Source organism: Littorina saxatilis, linkage group LG14 (assembly GCF_037325665.1).
Source record: "Littorina saxatilis isolate snail1 linkage group LG14, US_GU_Lsax_2.0, whole genome shotgun sequence".
NCBI lineage: Eukaryota > Metazoa > Mollusca > Gastropoda > Littorinimorpha > Littorinidae > Littorina > Littorina saxatilis.
The window spans coordinates 10,073,519-10,086,365 of record NC_090258.1 but is presented as its reverse complement, the minus strand read 5'-3'; the positions used below and the strand labels follow the sequence as shown (position 1 = coordinate 10,086,365).

General features: G+C 45.5%; 1 protein-coding gene across 1 annotated transcript; it reads right to left on the bottom strand.

The window, feature by feature from the left end:
• Positions 1-3,510: 3,510 nt before the first annotated feature.
• Positions 3,511-5,434, bottom strand: LOC138946834 (uncharacterized). The gene is made up of 2 exons (XM_070318244.1): positions 4,111-5,434; positions 3,511-3,692 (listed from the first exon to the last, which is right to left on the bottom strand). Exons 1-2 carry the CDS (start codon positions 5,432-5,434, stop codon positions 3,511-3,513), a joined length of 1,506 nt encoding a protein of 501 aa, XP_070174345.1.
• Positions 5,435-12,847: the final 7,413 nt, after the last annotated feature.

Sequence of the window (12,847 nt, the reverse complement as noted above, 5' to 3'; positions counted from 1 at the left end):
CAGCAGAATAACAGCATATCTGTGTACTTGATTTTAGCCCAAAATAGGAAAACTGACAAGAAGTGTTAACAGAATGGAATGATTTGCACGGAACTATACAACCGCGCATTAATCGATCGCCTGCGCAGGTTGACTGGTTGAGAGAATAGGATTCGATCAAACTTTCGCAAAAAAAACTCCTCTTTTCTTTGAATAACTGAAGAAAGGAGGAATAAAGAGGTTACACACCTCGTCTCAGTGATTATAAAAAATAATGGTCTCAGTTCGCGGTCATGAAAAAGCTCGCTAAAGCTCGCATTTTTCATGATCCGCTAACTTCGACCATTATTTTTAATAATCACTGAGACTCGGCGTGTAACCTCTACATATTCCACATTGAATAAACACTGACACATGACCTTCAGGTCAATGTTCACCCAAATAGGAAGGGGAGGCACCCATTCCTCCACCCAAAATTCGAACCAAGGGAGAACCATTTTTGTTAGAGTTTCTTTGCAAACATATTTCGGTAGAAGTCCAGCATTTTGCATGGCAGCTGATCCAAATAGGAAAGGTAACAGTTCGACTGCCAGTCCCCAAGCACCTTAATGACCTCACCGGGAATCCCACAACTGAGAGCGTGGGTGGCACCACCTCTTCGGAAGCTATGGCTAGAGTAATCTTTGCCTGCCAGTGTTTTTAATTTGGCATCGAATTTCGAGCTGGCCATTGGAAAGGCCTGAGAGTTTGGAGCAGCGGGCGTAGTGCACTGGAACGATTTCACAACAGCTGTCACTGGACAGAGCGGGTGTGGTGCTATGCTTGGTAACACGATAGTGTGAGTCCGTTCTCGCCGCTGAATTGTTTTGCTCCAACGGACCACCACAGTTAAAGACCCATTCTCGTCAGCAATAAAACTGTCCCTTGTCAATTGCTTCTCAGGGTCAAACACCTGGCCGAACACATTGGACTTGCGTAACAACCCGAAAAAGAGGACAAGACATGCTGCCCAAAATATGCAGTCCTGTGTTACATGCAAACGCAACTTTCCTTTTATTTTCATTAACACCTCTGGTGTTATGGGTGTCTTCCGCTGCACAGCACATCCTTTAATCCGTTCAATGCCTTTTAGTGTACTTTTCACAAGCCACGAGTCTTGCATTGGGTTGACCAATCCACACTCTATGTGCAACAGCCTCACAATGTTAAGGTATTGTCTCACAGTTGAAGGCTTTCGAGTGCGCGCTAAATATGCAGCATATAATGTAACAGTCTCTTCATCAGCAGGCACCGGCGCAATACACAGTTGTTTACAAAAGTCAAGGTAAATCCTCAGATGCGTCGAATATGTTCTTTTAGTGTTTGTCGCAAATGTCTGTCCTCGAAAAATCGCCACTTTCCGTCTGAGCTCAACCTTGAGACCACTTGACTCGCCTATTGGACAGACATAACATAGCCTTAGTAGACATATGTTTGGTTAAATCAAATATTTCTCCACCTTTACCATGCCACCAATTGGACAACAACACAAACAACTTAGCTATGTTGTCTCGTTCATGCAACCGAGACACAGTATCAGCCACAATATTGATGCTTCCTGACACAGAAATAGCCCGCACAACACAGTCATGTTTCGCACATATCCAAAACATTTGCCTGAGAAGCCTGTTCACAAACGCATTTCGCGAACGTCCCTTGTTGATAATGCCTTTTGTGACGGTACTATCAGTTTGCACTATTACCGTTCTGCCTCTCCACAAGGGGGCCCACTGCTTCACTGCCTGAAAAACTGCACAAACCTCTTTATAATTTATATGCAGCTTTTCCGCTGCTGGCAGATCACAGTGAAACACAGTATAGAGCCAATCCCCTTGGCAGAATGCACCCGCTGCTTGATTACAAGCGTCCACGTGTACGCGCACATTTGTTTGCTCGTTGAAAAACACAGTTCCGTTGAAAACTCGTAGATAAGTAAGCCACCACGAGAGATCGCCTTTAAAGCCTGAGGTCAATCTGACCTTGTGGCTTTGCTGCTGCAGCGGGGCGATTAAGTCCAGAATACGGCGAAGAAAAATTTTTCCTCCTCGCACTGCCTGGCACGCCCAATTAAGAAGCCCAGCTATGCTCTGCAATTGGAGTTTCGTTGCCCGCTTTCTATGCTGAAACTGCCGAAGCCGCTCTTCCAGTTTGTTGAGTTTGTCCTTACCCAAGGACAAGGTGCTCGCCCGCGTGTCGATGTCCACCCCCAGAAAGGTGATTTTCTGGGTTGGCCCCACCACTTTTTTCCAGCTAATAAGGAACCCTAACTTACGCAACAACCTAATCAGACAATGCAGCGCTGCGTTGCACGTGTCGTACGTAGGGGCTACTATCAAGAAATCATCTATGTAAACTACCACATCTTTGTAACCTTTCCTGGCCATGCACCTCCTTACAGCTTGTGACAAGCGGTGAAATATAGAGGGTCCCAGACAGGACCCAAAGGGCAAGCGAGTATCAAACATATACGTAAAGTGAGTGTCATTATGAAACTTCCATTTCAATCCCGTTACGTTGTAATTATCAGGATGAATAGCGACTGAGCGATACGCTGATTTTAAATCCACTTTTGCACACCAGTACCCAGGTTTTGCTAGTCTACAAGCCTCTTCTAGAGTTTGGAACTGAACTGGGTCAGCAGAGACATAATCATTCATAGCTGCCCCACGTGGCCTGCTAGCGTCGTGAATGACCCGTATATCACCATCATCTTTAGGTATTGCTGCCAATGCACTCACAATGTCTGGCTTAGTGTTAGTAACAATATAATGTCCTTTGCTAATCTGGTCTAGGAGTTCTTTCTCGACCCCGTCTTTATGTTGTTTGGCTGACTGATGATTAAAATCTAAACAACGAAGTGACTGTGGTAAGATGAACAAAGTTAAAAAACAAAGGAATACTGTACTCACCAATACAAGAACGGGACAAGACGACACGAATTTTCGCTTATGGAAGCTTCATCAGAAAAAACAAGAACACAAAAGACAACAAAAAGCAGACGCAACACGGAACGAACAAGGTTTGAAAGAAAATGGAGGGGAAACACGCAAAAAAGGGAAGGAACTCTAGGAACGGAAATGAATGAAAGGGGAGAGAAGTGGTTAGATGATGTCATGAGCACAGGCATACTAGACTAAAAGTGATACACATTCATAAAAGGGGGGGGGGGGGGGGGGGGGGGGGGGGGGGGTGGGGACAGAGGGAAAAAAAAAAAAAAAAAAAAAGAGGGGGGAGGGGGGGGGAAACAAACGTATGCACGCACACGTACACATACACACACACACACACAACCAAACACATGAAATCACACATAAACACACACACACACATTCACACACACACGTACCGTAAATCCACAGTATGTTTGGGGAATACAAGTACATCACATTTTTGCATTCAAACCATCAGGTGTGGATGTGCCCAGGAATAATATAAAATCGGACTCTACTTGTTTTCTGTCTGTGGAGGTGCTGTACATTTGCCAGACACCTTTCACACGTGCATCCAGGGAGGTGTGGTTGCTGCTGTTGAAATGTTGGGCAACAGACCTACAGCGGCGATGCCGAATATCTGCCAGATGTTCGGTGAAGCGGGTAGAGAGGGTTCTTTCGGTCTCACCAATGTAGAGTACTTTGGGGCATTTGAGACAGGATATGGCATAGATGAGATTGCGGCTGGTGCAAGAGAACGTGCGTTTAATGTTGAACTCTTTTTGGGGGCCGGTCAGAGTGGTAGAATGGCAAATGTGGGGGCAGGTGTGGCAACGAGGGTTCTGGCATGCGTGTGTGCCGGGTTGTAGGGGAACTGGCGAACGAAGAGAGGATCGAACCAGGGAGTCTCGAAGGTTGCAGTCCCGTCGGGAGGCCAACAAGGGTGGCAGGCTGAACGTTTCACCAACAGAGGGGCTAGACTTAAGGATAAACCAATTTGTTTTCAAAATGTGGCGAACAGGTAGGTTGTGGGGATGGTGGGTCAGAACTGCCACAGGTCTGTCTGATCTGTCTGGGGTGGATGATGGCTGCAGAGCTACTTGTCTCGGTATGCAGCGAACTTTATGTAAGGCCACATTCAAGAGGCTGGATGGGTAGTCACGTTGAAGGAAGAAGTCAGACATTTCTGCTGCTTTTTCTTCAAAGTCATCTGTGTCAGAACAGATGCGGCGCAGTCTGAGAAACTGGGAAAATGGAATGCTCCGGATGGTGGAAGAAGGGTGAGAGGAATGGAAAGTAAGGTAGGTGTGAGCATCAGTGTCTTTGTAATGAACACTGGTGGAAAGAATGCTATCAGACAGGGAAATGTTCAAATCCAGAAAGGCGACTGCGGAAGGAGAGATATCAAAGGTGAATTTGATGGAGGGATGGTAGTTACTGACAAAGTGTATGTAATCAGTGAGGTCAGACAACGAGAGAGAGGTGGCACCGAGGCAATCATCGATGTAGCGTTTGCACAGTTCAGGCTGAGGTCCAGTGTAAGTGGAACGAATCTGGGATTCCAGGTGGCCCATGAATAGGCAAGCATAGGAAGGTCCCATTTTAGTGCCCATGGCGACACCACTTATCTGATGAAAGACTTGTCCATCAAACTCAAAAGTATTGAGCGTGAGGACAAGCTCCGCGAGACGGAGGAGGATGGGAGTGGGTGGGTCGCGAACAGAACGATTGTCCAGGAAGAACTGAAGTGCTTGAAGTCCGTCGGAATGAGGGATGGAGGTATACAGAGAACATACATCCATGGTGAACAGAAGGTTGGGATGAAAAGAAGGGTTGTTGTTGATTTCACCCAGAAGGTGAAGCGCATGAGTGGTGTCTTTGATGTATGAAGGCAGTGTCTGAACGATTGGTTGCAAGAGATGGTCGAGGTACTGAGACAGATGCTCAGTGGGGCAACTGCAAGCGGACACAATAGGTCTGCCTGGAGAGTCAGGTTTGTGTATCTTGGGCAAGAGATACAATTTGGGTTGTTGAACTTGAGACTTGTTCAAGTGTTTTGCAGTAGGAGGAAGCTTGTTTTGTGTGACAGCAGTTTTAATGGTCTGGGCAATGAGTTTTTTGTCTGACAGAAGTGTTGGTTCCGTTAGGGATTGATAAGCAGTAGTGTTGTGGAGCTGCCGATTGGCTTCTTGGATGTACATGCCGCGGTCCCAAACCACAACAGCCCCTCCTTTATCTGCTGGTTTTATGACGATGTCAGATCTTTGTTGTAAGGACTTAAGGGCGACAAATTCTGATTCAGAGAGGTTGCTTTGTTTGATGGGTTTGGGTTTAAGAGCTTTGATGTCTGCCTGACATTGTGAAATGTACAGTTCAACATGGGCAGACTTACCACATGGTGGAAGGTTGCGGCTGCCTGGTTGGAAGAGTTGAATGAAGATGTCCTGTGATGTAGGAGGTCTAGGGACTGAACCTAACACAGCCATCCATCTGAGAGTACGGAAAAAACGCTCACAGTCAAGGAGTGTTTTGTACTTGCTTGTGGTTTTGGTTAAAGGAACAAACTTGAGTCCTTTGGACAGGACTGAGCGTTCATCCTCTGATAAAGTAAGTGTATCTGGGATACAAACTACGCGCGGGTTGGGATCCACGTTAGCAGAGTGGACAGACGCAGACGATGAATGGGGGGATGAAGGCTGTTGGGCAGAGGCAGGTGTAGTGTCTTTGAGTGCACACAGTTTTTTAGTCTTAGTGTTTTTGCAGTTGTTGAAAGTCATCTGGTTGTGCGTGTGAACAATCTGTTTCACAACATGAACAGTGGGAGGCGGAAAGACAGTGACTAGTTGTCGCTGAAGGGTGCATAGTTTGACCGTAAGACCACGTAATTTACGATCAAGCGCTTTGATCTGAGCAGAGATAAGGTGTTGACTGGCAGCTGCGAGGCAGCGGTTAGTGTCATTCAGCAGTAACGAGTCTGAGCGATCAGCCGGAGAGTGAGTCAAACGAAACCCCTTGGGGATAAGTTTAGCTCGCTGACAGTCTCTCAGAAAAGTGAGATGACTGGAAGTAGTTGTTTTGCCTATTGTCGTCCTGCCATAAGAAGTGGCAAGTTGGTACAAGATAGGTACTGGTCTGAGAAACGAAAAGCAATGAGTCATACTAGAATAGACTCGGGAAGCAAGTGTGGATGGCATGATGGAAAAACAAAGAACAAATTAAAAGCTGAGGAAGAAAAAGAAAGAGAGAAAGATGAAAAAGACGAAGAACGAAAGTGTACCTAACCGAGAAAATGGTATGAAACTACATGGAACAAGAAACGGTGCACGACAAATAGATCCAGTCGGGTTTAAGAATCGAAATCTAAACAACGAAGTGACTGTGGTAAGATGAACAAAGTTAAAAAACAAAGGAATACTGTACTCACCAATATATGTGTGTAAATAAATGTGTGCGTGCATAAGTTTGTTTCCCCCCCCCCCCTCCCCCCTCTTTTTTTTTTTTTTTTTTTTTTTCCCCTCTGTCCCCACCCCCCCCCCCCTTTATGAATGTGTATCACTTTTAGTCTAGTATGCCTGTGCTCATGACATCATCTAACCACTTCTCTCCCCTTTCATTCATTTCCGTTCCTAGAGTTCCTTCCCTTTTTTGCGTGTTTCCCCTCCATTTTCTTTCAAACCTTGTTCGTTCCGTGTTGCGTCTGCTTTTTGTTGTCTTTTGTGTTCTTGTTTTTCCTGATGAAGCTTCCATAAGCGAAAATTCGTGTCGTCTTGTCCCGTTCTTGTATTGGTGAGTACAGTATTCCTTTGTTTTTGGCTCACGTAAGTGTAGCCTATGCGATCGTAACTTTGTCTGTCTGTGCGTGCGTGCGTCTGTGCGTGTGTATGTCTGTGGTAGAAACTCTAACATTTGAAGACGTCACATTACATTGACGTCACATTATGACGTAAGAGGGTTAGACGTCACGCGAAGGAAGTACTGACAGTCTCGGTCATTATTATTTTGAGCGCGCCGAGACTAGTTGGCAGTCGTGTCCTTGTAAGTAGGCTACATGCAGACAGACAGATCTAGATCTAGTGTCTCGCTTTCTTGCACAGTTTCACCTATGCTCTTTCTGTGTGTGTGTGCCGTGTGTGTGTGTGTGTGTGTGTGTGTGTGTGTGTGTGTGTGTGATTGAGTTTGTGTTACTGTTTGTCGATTTCTTACGTGAGCCTTGATGGCTTCGCCTCTTGTTTAACTTTGACTGATGATTTCTAACTTCAACCTTATCTACCGCTATGTTTTCAGGTATCAAACGAAATCCGTGTCTAATTCCGTCTAGCAAATATTTTCTGTCTCTATCATGCCGCAGTTCTTCTTCCCACACGTCTAATTTGCTATTTATGGACCCTGTTTTTCCAACAAAATTCCCAGAAAAAGTTTTTTCAGTTCTAACTAAGCTGGAAAGTGGGGGACCTACCCTTGCTGAAGCCTGCTGCGCGTTGTCCTAGGCGATGCTAGTAGTCGCCGCGGCCGCTGCTTTACCGCTGCCTGCCAGTGCGTGATCTTTAGACGGATGGTCCGCCTTACCACAGGTAGCACAACTATGGTCAAAGTTGCACCTGTCGCCGTAGGTGCAGTTCCCTTTGTTCCACTGTAGGCAGAACGGTATTCCCTTCGCGTTAGTCCGACGCTTGTTCGGTGCCGCCACGTTGGTACCAGGTTGCTGGCGCTGTTGTCCTGTCCCTGTGGGCTTCTCCCGCAACGCCACCACTGACAGGTGAGGAGTATCGGCCCCCCATCGATGGCCGGTCGCCGCCTGCAGACTCCTGTACTCGTCGTCGTACATGAGTACAGAAGCCCACGTGTATCTGCACGCCAGCTCCGACACCTTCACCGTGTAAGCAATGTAATCAAACACTGACTCTTCGGTGTCCAACTCTCCGTTTTTGATGAGTTCCGCCATTATTCGGCCGTTGGCCGCCATCCACATAGCTGGGCTCACTCTTTCGAGCTTTTGTTTTTTCCCTGCCATTTTCAGAGATATCCCTCCACCCAGGTCGATCTCTTCACTCTCCCTTGCCGCTGATGAAATAAAATCCACCACCCTAAGGGCTGACTCACCTGAGTCTTTTCTCCTGGCTGTCAGGTACACGCTTGGGTCCAGGTCGACCCTGTCCGACCGGGGCTGTTTGCCTTGACCCTGGACAGGCTGTAGCAGATCATCCAAAGTCATTCGGCTCTGCTTTTGTTTCTGAGCTGGAGCCCCTAGGGGGACACCGATTGTTGGTCCACACAAAGGCCCGCCACCATTGTCTTCTTGTATCTCTTTCACTGCTTCCTTCAAAAGCAGAAAGTCTGCCTTGCACAACCGCAGGTCTTTCAAGTCCTGGTTTTCAATCAAGCAAAGGCACTTATGGGCCTTTTGGCCAAGCAAGCCTTCTTTTTTCAATGCGGCTTGCACATCCTCTCCAATTTCGTGTTTCTCTATCCACTCGGATAGAGAAAACTCCATGCTGAATTGAAATTGCTGCTTTGCTGTAGCGCGGCTGGCGACTGAGTGACCTACAACTAACCCTCAGTTCCCTCCAGTTCCAGAGTTTCACCCTCCCTTCCTCAGTGACCACTTTCTCACGCCCACGCATACCCACCATCCGCACTCTACCTGCCCTCCCCTCCCCGCCGCTACCCCTGCTAGCCGACAACTGTCAGATTACTTAATTCTTCCGTTCCCATCCCTCTGCCCTAGATCTTACCCCCCCCCCCCCTTCCTCTGACCGTGAGAATTCTTACAGCTAAACTGCAATTTTACAAATTTTCACATATCGTACCCAGCATGAACAATAATTCTGGTCTCATCTTTCTCCTCATCGTCATGATCCCCCGGAATTGGTGAGATTATGAATTGCCCTTGCTTGATTCATGAATGCCATAATTATCGTCCCAATCATGAACAACATCTGTGGTCTCATTTTTCTCCTCGTCGTCATGATTCCTGGAATTGGTGAGATGTTAAATTGCCCTTACTTGATTCATGAATGCCATGTCCTAGCCATCATCGATAACTTCTTTGTTATCATAACCATCTTCGTCAGGAGGATTCCTGCAATAGTTCAGAATTTATTCTTTCTGTTTTTATGGAGGCATCTACATAATCAACAGGTATCACGACGGTTAGTTCTGTTATTAAGCTGGTAAGTTTGCTAGTCAGTAAGCTCCTTGGTAAGGTATTTTGTCCAAACAGTGGCAGATGTCTTCAACGAGTTTACTGGAAAAGGATCCCACGGCAAATGTTTTGGTAAATGTACAGTGCATGATTAAGGGAGAGTTACTGGTTCCGTACCGGTTATGGGAATCGTACCACTCGTTTTCCCAGACAACGGGTGATGATACGGAGCCAATGAAACATTTCGATAACTCGTGGTACGATATGCGTGACTACATATAAATGTGTGTGTTTGTTGTGAACGGTTTTCAGCAAGCAAAAGCAGAGACACATGGATTGCGTGTGTTTTGTGTCACCAATGGGCACACGAAAAGTGCACATCAAGTGATGGTTTCACTTACATTTGCCACCATTGTGATGATTCTAGCGAATAGACACTTGACTGTCAAAACAGTGATTTGAAAGTGAATAGCCTGATTTTGCGTAAATGTTGCCATGCTGTGTGCTGCAAATTTTGGACTGAAACGGGTTTGTTGTATTTTTTATATTTGAATAAAACAGGTCATTCCTATCGTACCTGCGGGTTATTCTTATAGTACCAGTGGTACGAATCCAGTGACCTGGTGGTACTTATTGAAGACCCAGTCTCTTGATTCGTACCTTTCGAAGGAAAAGAACAACATTGTGTGGTGTCTATTGTGTGTACCATCTGGTAATATAAAACATACTATATGGTAGAACCATATTGGCACTATATGCAAGGTGCAAATAGCAGTGCTCTGGGATATCATGCTTGTGACGCAGATGAGGTTTTTCTTATGTAACCGTGTGCCGAAACACTACGATCACCTCGGGAAGCGAAGTGCAATCAAACAGGTTTGAAAATATTAGGGCTAATTTCTTAGCCCTATAAAAACTGTTATGCAAACCCGAAGGTTTCCATGAACATACAGACAATCGGAAACTACCAGACCCCATCACAAACAGATTTCCACAAACCACGGGTGTTGACTTAAAGGCCAACAACTCGGGTGCAGAGTCTGCTGTGAAAGGAGCGGTAGCCTCCCCTGTCACACTTAAGTGGTACGGAACCAGTAACTCTCCCTTATCTTCTTCTTCTGCGTTCGTGGGCTGCAACTCCCACGTACGTGTATGACCGTTTTTTACCCCGCCATTTAGGCAGTCATACGCCGTTTTCGGAGGAAGCATGCTGGGTATTTTCGTGTTTCTATAACCCACCGAACTCTGACATGGATTACAGGATCTTTTTCGTGCGCACTTGGTCTTGCGCTTGCGTGTACACACGGGGGTGTTCGGACACCGAGGAGAGTCTGCACACAAAGTTGACTCTGAGAAATAAATCTCTCGCCGAACGTGGGGACGAACTCACGCTGACAGCGGCCAACTGGATACAAATCCAGCGCGCTACCGACTGAGCTACATCCCCGCCCACTCTCCCTTATCATGTGTTCGAGATTTGATGTTGGTTCTGTCCTTCTCTTCTTTGTGAAGAAGACTGAGAGCGAACGCAACTTCGTACTGTGTAGTGTGAGCGCTTCGAGGATCAAAAACGATTATTTTTAATACTGTCATAGCTTGTACAGTAGAATGATTTAAACGATCTTTAATGTCTCTTTGCTCCTACTTTCTGCGTTTGGTATTAATTTACGAAAATGGAAGTTTATCGTTATGAAGGTGTGGAGAGAATACACCTGCACTGTTTTGCTGGTTTACTGTCCGATGAGAATCTTGAACAAATGAGGCCGATATATCTTAAAGGCACAGTACGCCTCCCGTAAACCATCACAGATACTGTCAGGCTTTTACACACAGTACAAACACCCTTCCATGTGAACGCTCACCAAACGAGAACATCCTAGGTGCCCTACGTAAAGAGCGAGAAATTTTTAAAGAATTAATTTTGCAGATTGTCTCCTGCACTTTTTGGACCCATCCTGAACTCAGGTCAAAAATGAGTTACTTCCCTTTGGGTCTCATTCTAAACTGGCGATAGCCGTGGACCGATGATTATCAGAATGTTTTTGGACCGTGGTGCGTTTTTGCGCTAGACCTAACTTTTAGAATCTAAATAATAAATTGACAGCTTGTTACACAAACATTCTTTAATCATAAAAGAATTCTTTTTTCATCAAGACAAGATCAGTACAATTCGAAGTTGTGAAAGTTTAACAAAAGAAAAGCCCGGAAGCAGGGTCACGCAAGGGTCGTAGCAGACGACGGTTTATGCATATCGCCAGTTCCTCTCAACAGTCAAAAGCCATCGCTAGAGTTCTTGTGAACCACAGCCGTTTGTTTCGTGAATAAAAACGTGCTATTGCAGATAAGCTCACATCGAGTCGCATTCAAATTACTAACTGACGACAACATTGTGAAAAAGGGAAACTGGATCACACGAGTTCACGATGGCTCAGGGGTAAGATAAACCACGCAAAAATAAATTCTTTGAAAATTGTTCGCTCTTTACGGAGGGCACCTAGGATGTTCCCGTTTGGTGAGTGTTTAAATGAAAGGGTGTTTGTACTGTGTGTAAAAGCCTGACCGTATCTGTGATGGTTTACGGGAGGCTTGCTGTGCCTTTAAAGGCTGCCATATACGTAGCGTTCATTAATTAATTAATATTGTTTACATGTGCCAATAATGTTATAAAACTGTACCTAAGGGGATATAATAACGATTGGCTGTAGCTTTCGAACACAGAAAAAATTATTTCAGTATTGCAAAGTGGTGTTGATAGTGTCGAATGTAAACAGAACAGTCTCAAAGTGAAAGTGGATGTTTTCCGGAAATTGCGAAGTTTACAAGAATACAGAAAAGCGCGCTTTCCTGCTTAGCACAATACGCTACCGCGCTAATCTGGCGTGTCAATATCACTACGTTTTGCACGTGGAAGGTGAGCGATTTCCTTCACGCGGGGATTGACGAAGCTGTACTGTCTGTGTTGACGGTCTAAAAATAACCCAAGTCCTGGAGAACTGTTGCTAAGCAATGCAATAAAGAATTAATTATTTCTCGTAATTGGTAAGGACTTCAAACCTAAAACTTTGCAGGAAGCTTAATTTATACATCCCCACAACGATGGGAAAAGCCCTGGAAGTAATTTAACTAATTAAATAGGACTATGTCAGCCTTTAAGATCTGAGGAGCAAAGGAAAGTAAGCGCTCTATATGCATACGATATGTGACATGTTATTCTCTCAGGTGCCAGGAGAATGGTTCCGCATAAATCTTACTTATCTATTTCACATGTCGTATGCAGTTAGAGCTCTTACTTCCCTTTGTTTTTCAGACCACTGTCCGATGTTCTTGTTTTACCTGGATAATTTTGTATTGACTTGCTCGATCGTGCTTGGTTTTGCATCATACATCCCCCATCTACTTTTACAGGTGAAACTATGATGTGGATCAACTGGACAATGGTGGGCACGTCCGGTATCTGCATACCGCTGTTGTTCCTGATAACAAAAAAATACAACAGACTGGAGATTGACGAACACAACTTGACAAGCCTGCCCTCAACGCTGAGATCATCTTCCCCAAGTTCACCGCAAGCATGAGTTCACACAGACTGGAGATTGACGAAGACAAGCAATCCCTCAACGCTGAGATCATCTTCCCTTCACCGCAAGCATGAGTTCACACAGACTGGAGATTGACGAACACCAGCCTTCCCTCAACGCTGAGATCATCTTCCCTTCACCGCAAGCATGAGTTCACACAGACCGGAGATCGACGAACA

Excerpts from the sequence above, each read along its gene's own strand:
- LOC138946834 (XM_070318244.1), bottom strand. The coding sequence starts at position 5,434 with ATGGCTGTGTTAGGTTCAGTCCCTAGACCTCCTACATCACAGGACATC. Across the intron at positions 3,693-4,110 it reads GTCTGACTTCTTCCTTCAAC|CCGCAATCTCATCTATGCCA; the intron begins GTGACTACCCAT and ends CTCTTGCACCAG.